The sequence below is a fragment of the Xenopus tropicalis genome, chromosome 3 (assembly GCF_000004195.4).
Source record: "Xenopus tropicalis strain Nigerian chromosome 3, UCB_Xtro_10.0, whole genome shotgun sequence".
NCBI classification, from domain to species: Eukaryota; Metazoa; Chordata; class Amphibia; order Anura; family Pipidae; genus Xenopus; species Xenopus tropicalis.
Genome location: NC_030679.2, coordinates 52,626,193 through 52,644,848, shown reverse-complemented (window position 1 = coordinate 52,644,848; position 18,656 = coordinate 52,626,193). Strand labels below are relative to the sequence as shown.

General features: G+C 37.5%; 1 protein-coding gene across 2 annotated transcripts in view; it reads right to left on the bottom strand.

Moving 5' to 3' along the window:
* The window catches only part of acss3 (acyl-CoA synthetase short chain family member 3), a 47,101-nt gene that overhangs the window by 25,703 nt on the left and 2,742 nt on the right, over positions 1-18,656 (bottom strand). Inside the window, exons 2-5 of one of the 2 annotated variants that reach the window (XM_002931620.5) lie at positions 18,067-18,626; positions 5,007-5,151; positions 2,047-2,235; positions 716-850 (exon numbers count right to left, since the gene is read on the bottom strand). In XM_002931620.5, coding sequence (XP_002931666.2) covers positions 716-850; positions 2,047-2,235; positions 5,007-5,151; positions 18,067-18,452 — 855 coding nt within the window. In that variant the 5' untranslated portion in view covers positions 18,453-18,626. The remainder of the gene's footprint in view (positions 1-715; positions 851-2,046; positions 2,236-5,006; positions 5,152-18,066; positions 18,627-18,656) is intronic. The other variant, XM_031898886.1, reaches the window with a different exon arrangement.

Below are 18,656 nucleotides of genomic sequence, written 5' to 3'. Positions count from 1 at the left end.
TCACATTAAAAAGTTGCTTGGAAACATATTATAATAACTATAACACGTGTTGATAGTTTCCTTTAACACCAAACTGTTTGGAGCCTTCAAGAGGTAGTCTTACCTCTCCTAGCTTGCAGAGTCACATGTTCCAGGTGTAAAGGTACAAAAACTCTCATTTGCTTTCTGCAAGTCTATTTTCAGGAGGTGTCATTTAACAGTTAAATACATCCTGAGCACAGGAAGCACAACCTGAGTCAAATTTCAGACCAGCCACTGCACAAAGCTTTCTTCCTCCTGTTCATGAAACTGAGCCACCAGTAAGAATTAAAAAACCAGAAACATTTTATGGGTTTCCCTCTTTTCATCAAACATCTACAATTGTAAATGATTGTCGATGTTATTATATATTTAAAAAGCATCAGCTCAGCAGTGTACAATAGAAGTATACAGATTACAAATAGTGAAAAAACAAAAAGGTAAAGAGGTCTCATGACAGTTTATAATCTAATAATATGAAGAAAAATCAGCTTGTATTTCAAAATGTACTGAATTTAATTTACTTTTACTGTTTTATGCCCATTTATTAAAGAACAGCTAGAAATGAGCGAATCTGTCCTGTTTCGCTTTGCTGAAAAATTCACAAAATGCACTGAAGCTTTTTTCGCAGTGAAACCTAGCGAAAAGTTTCAATCACTAATAATGGCAGAAAACACAGTGTAAGCACATTACATACCATGTTGGGCCTGCTGTATATTACGATTTTCTCTGGCTTGTGCTCAGCAATCTCTAGAGCTCTTTCTACAAGAGGAACATACTCCACTTTTCTACCAGGCTCTATTCCAAATGAAGCCGTTATAATCAGTTTGGGCTGCAAATAAAAAGAGATAGGGTTACAATTATTTTCATTATTAAAAATATTCAGAATAAACTTATAAACAGTAGTAGTCAATCACATTTCTATTAACTGCAGTCCCAGTTCAGACTGCTGAGCTGCTTGCAGACTACTGGATGGGGATTGTTTGGCTACCAATGGAAACTATGTAGTGCTGCCAGCTCTTCTGAACAGCTTGTAGAGGGGAATAATGCAATGGAAGACAATTGTTCTTCACACCATGTGTGTCTTTTAGGGGACAAGGAAAGTATAATTCGCTGGCAGCTGGCTATTTGTTAAGCACAGCTTGGTGAATAAGGCCACTAACCTTGTACCCCAGGATGGAGCTCCGCATAACTGAAAAATTGACTGCCCATTATAATTTTTCTATGAGTGCCACACTAAAATCTTTAGTCACAAGGGACTGCTGGGCTGGGAAGTAACTAAAGATGGCAATGTGCTGCTCACAGAAAAAGTTTATCTCAAAGTGGATGATTATGCAGTATTTAATGAGGGGTTAATAACTTTCCCTGTCCTTTAGGGCTCTGGCACACGGGGAGATTAGTCGCCCGCGACATATCTCCCTGTTCGCGGGCGACTAATCTCCCCGAACTACCATCCCACCGGTGAAAATGTAAGTCGCCGGTGGGATGGCGCACGCTGCGCAGGCGATTTCGGCAAATCGCCGAAGTTGCCTCATGAGGCAATTTCAGACAAACAATCGCTGTTTTGTTTGAAGGGTAGGGAATTTCTTAGTTTGATGCACAAAATGCCCTATATATATTGATAATGGATGACTGCAGAGGACCTTGTTTCTGCCTATACAAATTTAGATAGAGCAATTGTTTTGTTTGTGGTAAACTCCTGTTCACCAATATCAGCATTCTTATGTCCTGCAGATCAGGTACCTGTACCTATGACCCTACTGATGTTTTGCTACCACAGTTCCTAGAATGTGCAGCTGTAACTGAGCAAGAGCTGGGGATCGCATTAGAGCACAAAGAAAAGTCATTGCATATAGTAGTGGAAGCATCCATTAGTGTGCCTTAGTACTTTTCTTAATGTTTGCCATGAAGAAAAACTCCCTGCACATAGCTATGTTTTATTTTAGAGAAAACACATGAAAAGGATACTTGATTTATATATGGTTTTAAAAAAAATGATGAACAGCCTACCATAAACATAATTTTTACCTTAGCATGATCAATGCGGACTGCTAACTCTTTAGATGCAAATCCCCCAAAGATAAGGCTGTGAATAGCTCCAATCCTGGCACATGCCAACATGGCATACGTTGCTTGTGGGATCATTGGCATGTAGATGACAACTCTGTCTCCTTTCTTCACACCATACTTACACAGAACACTAGCTAATCTTGATACCTATATGTGATGGAAATTATAGGGAACACAGTTTACAGAATCATTTGGCACATTTATTTTTTGTTTTTTAATATACTGTTGCTCTCACTATATGATTATATATTATTACATTGCTACAAATCAATCCAGAATGCTACATATAACCCCTGTGAAGCTAAAACACTCTCCTATGTGCCTAAACCAATTTATTATCTGTAGTATAGTAATGAAGCATAGTAGTGAAGACAAGCCAGCAGAGCAGTTGGCTTGCTGTCTTTAGGATTTGAAGTAAACAGAGTATTGTAGTGTGGCACTAGCCACATCCTGGGGCTCATCCGCTTCCTTATTTAAAGAGCTTTCTTCCCTCCCACCTTTAAATTATGTGTAAAAAAAGGTCAAACCTAAACCATTACAGAAAAAAGAATGCATGGAATACATTCTGGAAAAGTTTTAAAGAAGAAGTAAAGGTATAATCACTGGGGTAAGCCAAAATTTAGGCACCCCCAGTAATTAAAATAGCTTACCTGATCATCTGCAAGCCTCTGCTGATTGGTTTGGGGCACAAAGAGTTACAGTAGTTCTTCTAAGTGCAGGGTGCAAAGTGCAAGAAACATGGAGGATTGCACCCAATTTTTGTATGTAGTAAACTACCCTCATACAAACCTATAAAATATTTGCTTTCAAACTGCAAGCCAATATATACCCTTCCTGCTGGATGGCATAATGTAATAAAAGTTGTTAAAGGATAAATCATTTGCAATGTGAAAATATATTCCTTTGCAGAAACAATTTTTTCCCTTGCTCCAGTAATGTAGCTTCTGCTGGAACAGTTATTCTGTGTAGGAAAGATTTATTTATACTTTACTTTTCACCACTGAATAAAAAAAAACACATAAATACAAACAATTTCTGCTGCTTTTAATGTTCAGGCAAATACATGGACATTGCCAGTTCTACCAATAGTGCAGGGAGCCTTACTTACTGTCTCTATCAGGGGTTCTCATAAGGTTTTAACCTTATCAGACAATTTACATTGGCTGTCTGCCCTTCTCACTTCCAATCTGGCTACTATTATACTATCCAACAACACATAATACAATAATAATCACTCTTGCAATGGCATAAAGCTAGGTGTCAGGGCAGTGTTTATTTGTTGGTGTATTATTAACCAGAGCACAGCTTTGATACATTTTGTTCCTCGAGTAAACTTGTCACCCACCAAGTTAAAACAGTAGGCATAAGGCATAAAACTATGTATATCACTTACAGCTTAAAATATGTGCAGCAAAGGAAATACTTGACTAAAGAAATGTTTGATTTATTGCAACCACTAAAAGGTTTGCTGGCTCAGGAACTAATAAATTGCATGGAAACCTACTTTTATTCACTCTTTATTTTGCAGAGTATTGGCCAAGCTGTCACCTACAGTAAATTGTGTTACTATAATCTAATACTGTAAGGCCAAGGAGTGGCGCTTGCAATGTTGCTGAAGGACAGAAAATAATTGGCGTAAGAAGATTTGTGCTTAGTGAACTTGACATTACATTTTTCTTTATCTACACTGACAAGCATGATGTAGCAGCAAGAGGGAAAAATCAGAAATAAAGGCATCTCCTGGGTCTCCCTCTCATATCTTGCATGTATAATATGTCAATTTTCTATTTCATGTGTGACAAATTTGGGTTTGATACTGAGCTAGAAGAAGTTTTATTGCGTGGAATGTAAATTTTCAGTTCCTCTAATTTTGTAAAGAAATTCCCCCCACCATTGCATTGTTGGCAGTTATGTGCTCAGATCTTTTTCCTTTCCCTCATGAAGCAACAAAAGCAGCAAAATGCTAACCAGGGAGTCAGAAAATGCAGTGATAGAATTGGGGAACACTTTGGGGCCAGTTCATTTAAAAGATGCAATGAGTGACACTGCATTTAAATGTGCATTATTGTTTGTTGCTATGGTGCTATTCTTAAATACCATACATCTATCAAACTAGAAAACTGACATGAATAGAACAAAAATCTGTCCCAAAAGCAAAGGACAAGGGTTACTAATTCTCTGCACAAGGTAATTTTCCATGTTGTGAAAGCGATACTGACAGATTTACTGGAATCAGAAACACAGTGGGGCAGCAGCATTTCTGAGATGCAGCACTGAGGTCCTAGGTTGAATTACAGCCAAGGCACTATGTGCAAGGATTTTTTATGTTATTCCCCAGCCTACACAGGTTTCCTTCCATGCTCCAAAACATACAGGAAGATGTCTCCTGATAAAATTGGCCATAGCAAGTGGGTGAGTATGATAGGAATCTTAAATTGCAGACTCCACTGTGGCAGTCAGTGATAATCTGTAAAGCTATGTTGAAGAAGTCAACAATACATAATAGTCAGTATTGATTAAAATCTACCTAGTAAACTGAAACCTTGCTCCCTACCAGTCCTTTGCCATCTGTGATAGTCTCTGGCATTATGTTTTTATTTGGTGCTGGAGGGGTGATGTGGTGGTCAGCAAGGAGCAAAAACCTGATAAACTGGAGATGCCATTTAAATTGCTGATATAATTTGAAACATTTTTGGAGTAGCCAGATGGAAGTGAATTATGTGGCTGAGTAGGACATTGTCTCTGAAAGCCTTTTCTTACTATGATGTGAATGGTACACTTGGTATACCTGCATCAATAACAGCACAGCATACCAAGATATTTAAAAGAAATCACATACAGTATATTGTGTGAGGAATACTAATGTCATATTTCCCTATGAATTACCTTCATAGTGTATAATGGTTTCTGACAATTACCTGTTCATAGATCTCTTTGTAAGTAATAGCTTGCTTTGTGTTGGTCACGGGACTGTCATATATGATTGCAGGTTGATCTCCTCTTCCACTTTCTATGTGACGGTCTACAGCATTGTAACATATATTGAGTTCTCCATCAATGAACCTAGAAGAGTAACAAAATAAGAAAAAGTACATATTTTTATGCACTTCTGATGCTGCTGAGCATACTTGTGTTATTAAAATACATTCCATTTTTTATAAAATGACATTTTAAAGCCGATGGTGGGATTTTCTTTTGCCTGCTAAGGTTCAGATGCTAAGTTTCCAATAGATCTCTGATCATTGTGATCTGAATACTGAAGAATCTCTGCCATACAGCATGAGCTAACTCCAGCTTTGAGAGATAAGAAAGGACACATAACCTTTTCTAATGCCTCTTAATGCTAGCAGGAAAGTGACAATACATATTCAGAATCATTTTGCCAACACTACCTTACTAAGGTTTACAGATTTTCAGGCACAAATATCAATTGATTTACCTTTAATTAACTTTATTAAATATAATTAGCACAAGAGCAAGAGATTATTAGTATTAACAAATATTTATAAAGCACCAACATATTCATACTCAGTGTGGAACAACAGAGTATAATCTTTATTTATATATAGATTATTTATTTATATATAGATTTATTTATATATATATAGATTTATTTATATATAGATTTATATTTATAAGCAGTGTTCATTATTCTCATTAGTCCCTGTGCCAGGGTTGATCTAAGCTCCATAACATGTTCACACTATGGTCAATATATTATCAGGAGTCAGATAACATAGGTATACAAAAGCTAGCCATACACGCACCGATAATATCATACGAAACCTCGTTTCATACGATATTCGGTGCATATATGGCAAGTCGGCGAGTCGACCGATATCGCAGGAAGCTGCGGATATCGGCCGACTCACCGATCGGGCCAGTTAAAAGATTTTGATCGGGCGCCATAGAAGGCGCCTGACCAAAATCTGCCTTCAGCGCTGAATTGGCAGAAGGAGGTAGAAATCCTATTGTTTCTACCTCCTTATCTGCCGTTTCAGCCCTGAACGGTTTGTGGCTGATTGTACGATCTTTCGTAAAGATCGCAAATTGCCACGTGTGTGGCCACCTTAAGCCTTTTACAAAATCCAGGCCTTAACAGCAATTCATGAATTGCTAATTAACAAAGGACATCAAAGAAATGCTATGCCTATAATAAGATATCAGGAAATAAGCACCAGTTAAAAGAATAGAAAACACTACTAGGCAATGACTGAACAATGAATATGCTACCTCTTTCAGTATAATGAATAATAAAGCCACCTTTTGCTTAAAGGATAAAAGGTTTTGCAAGATAAAGACTTCAAACCCTATGCAAAATTTCAATATCTAAAAATGACTAATTACTGTTGGCATGGAACCTCATTTAACATATTGCAGCATAGACAGTATTTTCCTGGGGGGGATGAACACCCCCAAAACAGACTTATAACTGCTTGTGGTTCAGATTATTCCCATTAGAATTTTGATTGCAGACATTTCTACACTCTCAACCTAATATATGTAGATTAGAATTCAAGTTTGCCATATTATGTTAAACATTTTTAAAACAACCAAACACATGATTTCAGCCTAAAAAGGCTAGCATTTTTTTTTTTTAAATCAGACAATAAACAACAAATCAGGGTTTTATTGATGCAATAGATGCAGTACATTTTTCAGTTAGTTGTGTTTACTACCAACTATGCAAAACACAAGAAGATTGGGTGTGGAGGGCTTTATTTTTTTATTTTTACTATCCCAAAGGAACAGAAGCTGCAGGGCAGGTAAGAAGAAAGAAAAGGGCGGCCTGCTTCCTATGCACATAAAGATACCCCTGTATATTTTCTATGAATTTCATACTGCCTTTTGCAAAGCTTAATTGTACAGGTCTCACAAGAAAATATGTTAATTGACTGCAAGACTGGATTTCTCAATGCAAGATCACATATTTCCATTCAAAACCCTAATATTTTAATAGATTGTCCTCTATTTTATTCCCCTATTACTCTATACTATACATTTTCTTCACTGTAAAAATTGAAAAGTAAGAGTGAAAGGTATTTTTGTAATACTAATCTGGGGTATTTTCTATTATATTGCCAAAATGTTGGTATATTTTTTTGCAAATATTAGCACATCCAAAGGTAATTTCAATTTTTCAACACAACACATGCTTTGAAATAGAACCTTGAAATATCAGTAGTTTTACACTGCAAGCAATAAGCATAAACATAGAATCCAAGTTAATGAAAGTAGGACTTTTCACCTAATGATATGGCTGTGGCTGGAGGTGAAAGAGTTTATCAGAAAGCATGCACAGAATATGAGGGAATGCAATCTTGTACTCTCCAATATATCTGATCTTAGAAAGGAAAGTACAGTGTGTACAGAGGGAAGGTTTTAGATAGGGTAATTTTACTCTGTGGTATGCCTTCTAAGGGCTCTGGCACACGGGGGAGATTAGTCGCCCGCGATTAACTCCCTGTTCGCGGGTGACTAATCTCCCCGAGTTGCCTACCCCTGCCATCCCACCGGCGAACATGTAAGTCGCCGGCGGGATGGCAGACGCGACGGGGCGATTTCCGGAAATCGCCGAAAAAGACTCGCGAGTCTTTATTTTTTATCGCGGGCGACTAATCTCCCCCGTGTGCCAGAGCCCTAACAGGGTTTAAAGTAATGCAGAGAAAGAATATCACTTCCTGTGTGCATTATGTCTGCTCCTAGTGGAGAACAGACTTTCATGCTGACCTTAGTTATCTGCATGACTGCTAGCCACCCAGCTCACAATCAATACTTCGATTTTAAAAGGACAAACGCACAGATTCTGTGTGTCTCACTGTCAGCAGACAGAGGTCAAAGGCACAAGCTGTGTTAAAGAAAAACTATGAAACCAACTTCTGCAGAGAGCTCTAAATCTACTTTAAGCACTCTGACCCACAGTGCATGCTTGGGCACCATCAGCATAGAAAAGGCCTACCTACCCAATAAACCGCATTGGGATATACTTGTAGAAAAAGTGCCAATGTTTTCCTGCTGTTTTCTTTGCAATTTGAAACCTTTGATTGCCATACACAAGCTCCTTTATTGGCTAAACTCACAGCAAGTTAAGGAGGTTAAAGTATCACACAGAAAGAATGAGAGTCTGTACTCGGAACATGCTATGGGGGCATAAATAAACTAGGATAAGTGTCAGTGACATGTTGTGGAGTGGGCTTTGTACTAGTACTAAAAACTTTCCAGGGTGGCTTTACTTCTCATTTAAATAAAGATTTATACAATATATTTACTTGGTCCTAGGGCCAAATGATTGAATTAAAGTGGGGGGCATAGGCACCGTTGAATCGGGGACCACATCAACGAGCCAATGTGGTCCCCGATCAGACGGAAAAATCAGACCTGCCCAATCGAGATCTGGCCAGATGTTGTTCAGGGAAGCCTGTTGGTGGTGCCCATACACAGGCAAATAACTGATGAATCAGTCTAAAGAACAGATATCAAGAGTTGAAATCGGCCTGTGTAAGCCAACCTCCTTAAGTTTAAGATTTTAAGGCAATATTGTTTGAAAACAATGTTTCTCTTGTTTCCCAGGACCAGAGGCCGATTGAATACAAGATACAAGATAAACCCCCACAAAGAGATTCCTGCTCTGGGTACACCTGGCTTCCTGATCTTTTCATCATGATGTTGTACTAAAAGTTGAGATTCTTTATTAAGGATCCTTTTGCATCCAAAAATAATGCATACATGGCAAGGTCTTATGGGAAGGTTTATCATAGTGTTATATGTGATGCTAGTTTGTGGCTTATAAATGAAGGGTATGTTTTATCTAATAAGTAAAATACTGGTCTTGGTATCGAGGCTGTTAAGGAACCCACATAAGTCTGAAATGCCTTGGGGTAATGCATTCAATTATTCTTTCTACCTGTAGCAGTAATAAAGCTACCTGCTTTCAATTGCCTTAAAATGTAGAAGAGGCAGTAAATGGAAGCAATAAAGTATAAAATTCAGCAACTTCCATACAGACATTTGCTTTCCTACAAAATCTCTTTCAAACAAATTAGAGCTTTAAATTCAGCCTGTTTCTAAGCACAGCATGTGGTATCTTCAGGCTCTTACATGGAATGCCACTTAAAAGCCGAGTATTAAAGTGTTGAGCTAAGCCTCCTTAAGGTAAGTGCAATGTCAAAGGACCTCTTTAGAGACAAATGGTTTGCTCTTGAGTCTGACCATGGCTATAAGATACTGAAGCTAATGTGCATGAAATATTCATAATGAGCAGTTTCTTTTTTCAACGTTAGTACATGCATCTTTCTGTATACAAAATTTTACACAGAAGAAAACACGCAAATATTATGTAGGATACATGAATATTTAGTAGGTGTGTTGGTAGGACAGCAGACTGATTTTTAGGGGCTGCCTTGTGCAAAATAGGTTGCCTTATAACAGTTGTTATGTGGGTCACAAATTGACCTCCACTGCATACTTTCTCAGCTAGTGTGTTTTTACAGGACAATTATATTTTACAATGCCGAGAAGAAAGCAGGACTTGCTGGAAAGAGGCTCAAGGGCTCATTTATGACCACTAAGAGCGGTTGTGGTCACGCAAAATTAGCTGCAGTTGTTGCATGATAAAATAGCCTTCATTAAAGGTACTTGTGTCTAAAGGTGCTCAGTGCCTCTCACTGTCTCACTTCATCTTGTGAATCATGCAGTGCCCCTACTGAGGCACAGGTATCCTAGAGCTACTGCTGGTGGTAGTCTCAGTAGTCTCAGTGGCCTGCATCAATTGACACAACAAACTTGTGCCTAAAGAATTAGACATTCCTCAGTGCATCAAATATACTTGCATAAGTGCACAAATAATTAATAAAAATTTATTCCTTTACTAAATTATTGTGAACCTTGGCCACAATTGCGTCAGGAGCATAATCTCCTCAAGGGTGTTATGATTCTGCGATTTTGGGGGGAAGCTGCATTGAGGTAAAACATGGCAACCTGTGCTGAAAATTGCATTTTGCACCCCGAACTTGCACCAAATTCACTCATGTGGTCATGGAAAATTGATTGGGCAAAGACAAAGTGCAGTTAGAATTTTCTCATTCACATTGCATGTTGGCTTAATTTGTTCACGCAAGATTAAAACCTCTAAAGTGCCATGTTTAACAGACATTTGCAGAATGCAACTGCCTAAATTGCTGACATGTTCATTTCAGCTAAAAAGAAGTTCATTTATTTACCATACAGTATGAATAAAATGTTCTTGGCTTATTAGTTACAATACTAATACTGGAATAAATGAAAAGAAACAGCCCATGGCCAACTAGAATATACAAAATCATCTGCTGATTTTCTTTCAAGTTCTAAGGAAGCTGTTAGTGCATTTGTACTAGATAAAGTGGGCTAGCAAAGGAGTTAAAAAGGTACAGACAATATTCCAACTTTATGAGCACAGGAAAATCAAGATTACATACCACAATTTGATAAGAGTTTTTATGCATTATTTTAAATTTCCACAACTATTCTAATTTTTTTTTTCTTTATGCATATTTTTGTATCCTGGTTTTATGTTTGTTTAGATTTATTGCATAACATTGACAGTGTTTTGTTTTAATGTATTGCTGGTCTCCTGCTCTAGCCTCAAAAATATTTTTAGTGCCAGTACTTTGTTTTGTTATACAGCCATCATTTGGCATACCAGCCTGGGTGCGTAGCCTTACTTGCTATGCATGAAAGACAAAACTGTTCTGGATTCAGAGCAATATTCCTAGAAGCAAAGCTGTGCAGAATTTCGACTGTATCAGCAGATCACCACTGAAACCCAGTACTGTGTCTCGAATCTATGGAATGCTCCTTTGGCTCAGTTTTCAGATATACACACACTTAATGCTTGGTGCTCAGCAGAACATCTGCTCTCAGTTTTGGAGTTGAACAGTAATTTTTTTATGCGGCTGTTGCATTAGGATTGCCAAAATCATATTTATGTGCCGTGTAGACTTAAAGAAAAGGTCATCTCAAAATTAAGTTTTTATATGTACAGTATTCATGATTTACTGTTTGTATAGTGTACTTAGCGGTTATCAAATTTTTTCAGTTATCTCGTTTTTCTTGATTTTTCTTTGGAATCTGAATCACCATGGCTGAAAGACAACACGTGAGAAATGCAGAGTTTTCTAGTTGAGCACAAAGGAAGATACTGCACATTTGGTGCACCTTCAACTGCCCATGCATTGACCAAAATGCAAAACCAAGAGACTACACAGAGCAGGAGTGGGCTCACCAGCTAGTCTAGCACTGCCCATCACTTGCACTTCCGTACACTGTTTCAAGCGACCCATCAGTACAATATGTGTATCCATAGAATAAGCTGCTAAATATTCTGCATAAAACCAAACATTTGTTGCATCTGATGTTTGATTGTTCTGTGCTTATTATGATTAATTAAATATTGAATAAATCTAACATATTCTTCGATATTTCTTCCATGTTCAGGTTGACTGCAGTTAATACAGTATTTATTGCTACTCTTAATAAAGTATTAATACTTTGGATAAACAAAAAATACTTTGCCTACAGCCTGTTTGTTAAGAAAGAACGAAAAGTAATTGGAGACCATGTAAATTAGTGGCATAAAGTTGCTGGTGCTGCTGAAACTCTCCTCCTTGGGACAGAATTCCTATTCACACCTAGTCAGCCATGTATTAAGACAAATTTATCTAATTGATAAAATTTGAGGATTTCTCCATTTATATTGGAACATCCCATTATCTATATAAGTTTTTTCAATGCACTATATATTCCTCACTCATAAGCTTGTTTGGCCCCGCCATATCATCAGGATCTTGAGGTAAAACATCAATACCGCTGATGCTGTTATAGTCTATGAAGAATTCCTATGTAAGGTCACCCCCAAATGTGCTACTAGATAAAGAATACTATGATGCGGATTTAATGTAAAATAAACAAATGTAATCTATTCTTAAACACGGATCTCTTATTTAAATATACTATTTATAAGCCTACAGTATAAAATATGTGATGATAGAACATTATATTTTACAGCTATAAAAAACTTAAATGATGACTCTTATAAAGTGCAAAATATGTTGTTGTAGGCATACATTTAGCAGATGGTTTGAATGTTTGGTCATAGTTAAAGCAGAGCTGTCAACCTGGAGACAAGTGAACGCTGTGGATCCTGTGGGGGTACCCAGTTCAGGTATAGGACCTGTTATCCAGAATGCTTAGGACCAAGGGTATTCCGGATAAGGGGTCTTTCCGTAATTTGGATCTTCATACCTTAAGTCTACTAAAAATCAATAAAACATTAATTAAACCCAATAGGATTGTTTTGCATCCAATAAGGATTATTTATATCTTAGTTGGAATCAATTATAAGGTACTGTTTTATTACTACAGAGAAAAAGGAAATCATTTTTAAAATTCTGAATTATTTTATTAAAATGGAGTCTATGGGAGATGGACTTTCCATAATTCGGAGCTTTCTGGATAATGGGTTTGCAGATAAGGGATCAGATACCTGTATTGATGTCCTACACATATGCATGCTCCTGGAAGTCTTATTTAAACCTCTGACTGGTTAATAAACTAGACCCTAGCAATCAAATGCTGAAATTACAAAAAAAAATATATAAAAAAAAATGTTAAAAATGCTTAGTTGCACCCAGCCCAGCATACTGCTACTTTCATTGCAATTAATAACTGATAGTTTATGTTGGTGACCCTACATGTCGGCAAAATCTCATGATACTGACTTTTTCTATGATTCAGTTTATAAACTAGCAACGAGTAAGTGGGCTGGACTGTATGATATTTTATAGGACTGTTTCATATAAAATAACCTTGCTGTTGGGCAGAATAACCAAGGCTGTAAGATACCAATAATGAACATTAGACTCTTCTTCCTGATTTTATTTTTCCTTTACATGTATTTTACTGCATTCTAATTAAGTCAAAGCACCAAGCACCCTATTCTTTCATGTATAAATATCAGTAAGCTTTTCCTTATTAAATTGTTCCAGTCTGACTACCCATTCTGCTCTGACTTATGTACAGAAATGACAGATTCACAAGGATTTGCATGCTAAATATGACATATGTCATACATGTGTAGAGATAGTGATGCATATTTGTATTTTTTTGTTCAAGACTTCCATCTACTTAATCTCTGTGAATATACACTAGCAGGTGCCAAATTAATAAAGCTTTGCATGTTACAATATTACACTATACTGTAAGTGGGAAAATGTAAGTTATCATTTTGGCTATATAATGACCAGCTTTATATTTATAAAATGTTGAGGCAGAAAATGTGGCAGTTGACAGAGCCATGAAGATGTCTGCATCTGTTAAACCTGATAGATGTTCCAATGAGCCTGGGATTAACAAGGTCCCAGTAAAGTGTGTTGCCCTAGAGGCACAACCCTTCTACTGAAGTCAAGGAACAGGGACCCTATTATTGAGGCTTTGGACAGATAGAGGTTACATTATGTTTTAGCACTTTCTAGGAAAGTGAGACAGACATAATTAGCTAGCAAGAGCCGGCGCTTCAACTTTGAGGGATAAATGGGAGTGGCTCTTCCCTAGGCACTGCATGCCTAAGTGAAGGAGCCACAGTACTGAAAATGGATTCAGGCATAGTCTTCTCCCTGATCCATTTCTGCTGTAGGGGATCTGGACCACATGAGGCACTGAAACCCTTGAAGGTGAACCTTAAACTCCACAAGCTATCCCCGTATGGTGTCACATTCTGCTGTCTCCTTACTGTACTGACACTAATCATCTATCATTTATTGCTGTACTGCCTCATTGGAAATGTGAGTATATTGTCTTGGACAATAAAGTTGTGATCTGTTTTGTTTTCTAAATACCCTCGGTCATCCTTTAAATTTATTACTTTTGGCAGCGATGATGTGTAGCCCCACAACACCATCTTACATCACCCTTCCTCTCAATGAAGGCCTGTCCTGTGTGTCCAATATATTCCGTGTTCTCTCTCACCTATTTGAAGAGAAATGGCACGCACTCCTTGGTCCACTAAAACTTGTCTTTATTGTAGAGATCTTGAAACAAAAAGGTCCTGACGCGTTTCGTATACAAAAGATACATAGTCATAGGCACGCTCACCTAGCCAAACAAGTCCTTTTCTAGCCTAGATAGAGGTGATAATGCTATGTACATGTAACCCTACACATTATTAATAGATGTCTGTGACCCAAACAGATTTCCAGTCCTGTAGAATCCACTCTCCTATCTCTAGCAGTGTGAATATATAAATAAATACACACACATACAAGCATCATTAGCAAACCCTTGTGGAAAATACTTGATGTTTTTTATATAAAAAGCATCAGGTTGTTCACTCAGTTGTGCACTCTAACCCCATTTTATTCATCCGCCCACAAATACCCGAGAATGAGTACAGCTAAATATATTCATTCTGGAGTTTTGCCCAAAGCCAAATGTGTCAGTGCATCCCATAATAATTAATTAAATGGATTTCAGCTACAGGCCAAATAGCTAAAGGCAACCTGTATAGTTCCAGTTGAGATTGTCATCCTCAGGCTTTGGAATGCAAATAATTTCAACCTTTAACTGATTCCCTAAGTGCAAAACCTCTAGCAGAGATGTAAAAATAGTTATTTTGAAAGAAAGGCAAAGAGCACAGCTGTGTTTATCTCAGATGAACTATTTCTCTGTAGTAATCTCTTACTATCATTTTTATCTTTCTCTTTTAATGCATCTATGGGATCTACAATCCGGAATACTTGGGACCTAACACGATCCATGTGCCATCAACCTAAGCCTGAAGGAGCCAGTCACTGTATCTGACTGATCAGCCAAAAATATTGTCCTAAGTGGTGTCAACCTAAGAAACAAATGAGCTATAATTTTGCAGTGCCCAAGCTAATTTCCTCCAATGATACTGCCAAGGCATAGGTTAATGTTTTTGGCCTGCCCCAAAACAGCGACAGCACTGGTCATCAGAGATCACTGATTTACATCTGCACTGTGGAAGCTGCCTTATAACTGGCATCATGAATCAATATAGATTAACTCTAATTACACGTAGTATAACCATTATCATATAAAGCTATTCTATAAAAGTCTATAGCTATAGCTGATAAACCTGCAAAGGAAAAGTGTTCTTTGGACCTAAAAAGGATCTTACATTACTGTAGTTTTATTGAGGCAATAAATGGAAGATTATCCTTAATTATAAATATGGTGCATTTTATCTAAATATATCTCTGTGATTTCTTTTAAACCACATTGCTCAATGACTTAGGCATGCACTGGCTTACACATTCAGGGTTCATCATGGTCATCTAATTCCAAATCCTATATTTCCCTCCTAAGCATGGGAGCTTTTTTTACTCTCTTAATAAAAAAGCAGAAAGTACCTTAGTCTTTGCGCAGATACCCTCACACCTGCATGCAAACACAGACAGACACTCATGTGAACTCCCCAACTAAGGGCTCTGGCACACGGGGAGATTAGTCGCTCGCGACAAATCTCCCTGATTGCAGGCGACTTATCTCCCCGAAATGCCATCCCACCGGCGATTTACCATTTTCGCCGGTGGGATGGCATTTCGGGGAGATTAGTCGCCCACGAACAGGGAGATTTGTCGCGGGCAACTAATCTCCCTTTGTGCCAGAGCCTTAACAGTTGCACTCGCTTTAATTAGCAATTTAATAATCATCAACTGTATAGTTATACACCATTTAGAGTTGTGGAGTTTTCCCACTGGCGAATTGTGGCACAGTACATTAACACATAGACCTATATGTATAAATGCAAAGGGGAGTATTCATGAATAAACATGAATAGTGATGAGCGAATATGTCCCACTGCTCTTTGCTGACAAATTCACGAAAAGCATCGACCACACGATTTCTTTGATGCAATGCAACTTTTTTTTTTTTTTTTGCAATGAATTTTTATGGTCGTTTTGCTTACCAATAAACATGAATGAATCCATTTTCTTTAGGGTGAGAAATGTGATAAGCTTCTTGCTCAAAGTAAGCAAAAACTCGACCCCTTAATACCAAATAACTGATGTGTTATGATAATTCCAGTAACAATAATTTACCCCCAATTATTTTATATGAAAGACTGAAATAAAGCAACCATGAGCCCTTGCATTTTCAAGCAAATCCTTAAAAAAATGGTTAAGGAACAAAGAGAATGGAGATTACTATAACCATTTAGCTGAGGCAAGAAAACAGATGATTCATAGAATGTCTTACTTCACTCAGATGTACAAGGTTTGTGTATATTTGTGCAAGCATTCTGCAATTAAACTGAAAAGGCACAGTTTATCCACAAAGCATAACTGGCTGGGAGCCCTGTAGCAGTTATTTACCCTATAGGGTGCTTTGTTTTGTTCCTAAAGCAAGTGCTCTCTGGCCTTGTATTTTACACCGATGCCAAGCAGTTGTAAAAGTTAATCTTACATGCCAACAACTAATGGTTTGTTCTTCTTTTCTAGCCTGGAGTGTATTGTTGTGTGCCCCAAGGCACAAAGTATTCTAAACCCCAGGCATGAAGTATAAGTCTGAATGTAGATTAAAACTGAAGAGGGGGTTTTCCTATGCCCTAATATAACAAAATGTATATTTTTTTATTTTTCATCTACCCTTTAAGAAAGTTGTTTTTTAAGTTCTGGGGCTACCTTGGAAAACAGTGGTGTGCAATACATTTTTATTGCTAACAGCTCTGTGAATATGCCTTTATTAATTAACTTATCTCATGATTGCTATCAAATTGTTTAAACAACCAGGTAGCTTGTAATTGCACATTAATTTACCATAATGGAAATATGTGCAAATAGCTTTCAGGCTTGTTTCACTGGATTGTCCTTGTTACCAAGGGGAAACTTCTGTAATGAGCAAAGAAAAGCTTTAGCTGCTCTTGGGAGTGTGCTGTGTGTGGAACAACCCTTTCATCTTTGGGTACAATTTTTTAAAACAATGTTGTTGCAGTTTCACCCAGTACTTAATTATACACCATAATTCTGTTAAATATTAAATGCAAACAGCAAGCTTTTAATGTACCATGATGGTAAAGTTAGAGAAGTTTTTTTGTGCCCTTAGAGGCCATACAGAGAACCCACTGACAAGTGCTTGAGCATAGACAACAGTACAGATAAGGGATCAGTTATCCAAGAAACCTGTTATCCAGAAAGCTCTGAATTATGGGAAAATCATCTCCATTTTAATAAAATAATTTTTTTTTTTTTAAATGATTCCTCTCTAAAAATTAAACAGTACCTTCTAGTTGATGGTAACTAAGCTGCACAAATCCATATTGGTGGCAAAACAATCTTATTGGGTTTATTTAATGTTTAGATGAGCAAACTTAAGGTATGGAGATCCAACAAAAAACCCCAGGTTCCAAGCATTCTGGAAACAGGTCCCATACCTGTATAAAGGAAATATATGTGACCTGGCCTCACCTAATTTGTCTAGGAAAAATAGAACAAAGCTTTAGGCAGGCAAGATCACCAGAAATTGCTCAAATGTAAAATTTCCCTTCAGGTTTCCGAAGTTGCACGAACTTACAAGAGGAAACTTCACACAACTTCTGAAAGCTAAAGGAATGCATAGGCCTTTCCACCAGCGACCCCTAAGGCTCTGTGGGTTGGCCTTAGAGAGTGCTGACACCTTAGTCTTAGTTGGCATTAACTCAGAACCTTAGCCTAATAAGGTGCCACTCAAGGATGCAATTAGTGAGACAAAAGTATGAATTAAAGTATTGTTTGTGCAATACACCAATATGTAACCATCTCCATACTGCATACTATTTGGAAAGAGGGGTACCAGAGGTTGCATGATGTCACTCCCAGAAGAGTGCCAGCTCTAATTTGATTGCTAAAAATAATTAAATTAAGTATATAGTAGGGTGCCATCATGTTAAGCTATGCAGAACAATTGTAAGTATTACTGATCGTTATTTTTCTTTAAAATACTTACCATTTTGTGAATGGTGGATTGGAGTTGTCCATTATTTTAGACCATGGTTTAAACCATGCAATATTCCCAGCTGCTTCTCCCCACACTTTTTCAGGCTCTTGTACTGAAGACTGGAAAATATGTTCATAATTGGCAGGAAAGCAGTTTTCATGCAAAGTGGAATACTTGTGGGTGCTTAGGTACTGGGAATAGCAGGAAGCTAATTTTAGTGTAGTCCTTGTAGTACATGTAGAGCTGACTGTTCTTTTCCAGGTTTCCCAGGGCATGGCTCTGCCATAGGGGTTATTACATGACCTTTTTACAGAAGAGAGTCCAGATAAGCTGAATACGTTGCTTTTAATTTTTTTGCTTTTGGAAGCCTGTTTTGAGAACCACGTTATCAACATTTTATGTTCCAAATGAGTTCCTATGAGTGATTTCAAAGTCTGTGCGTAATGCAGATGCAATGGCAGAAAAACAATATTTATGAATCCTCTTGGAAACTGCACACTCACCAATAGGTTTTCTGTATTAAAATGGAAACTCAGTGCATTCTTTGCAGTAATGCCAAGCGTTCTGAGCTGTTTGGAAAAAAAAAAAAAAAGTTTGTA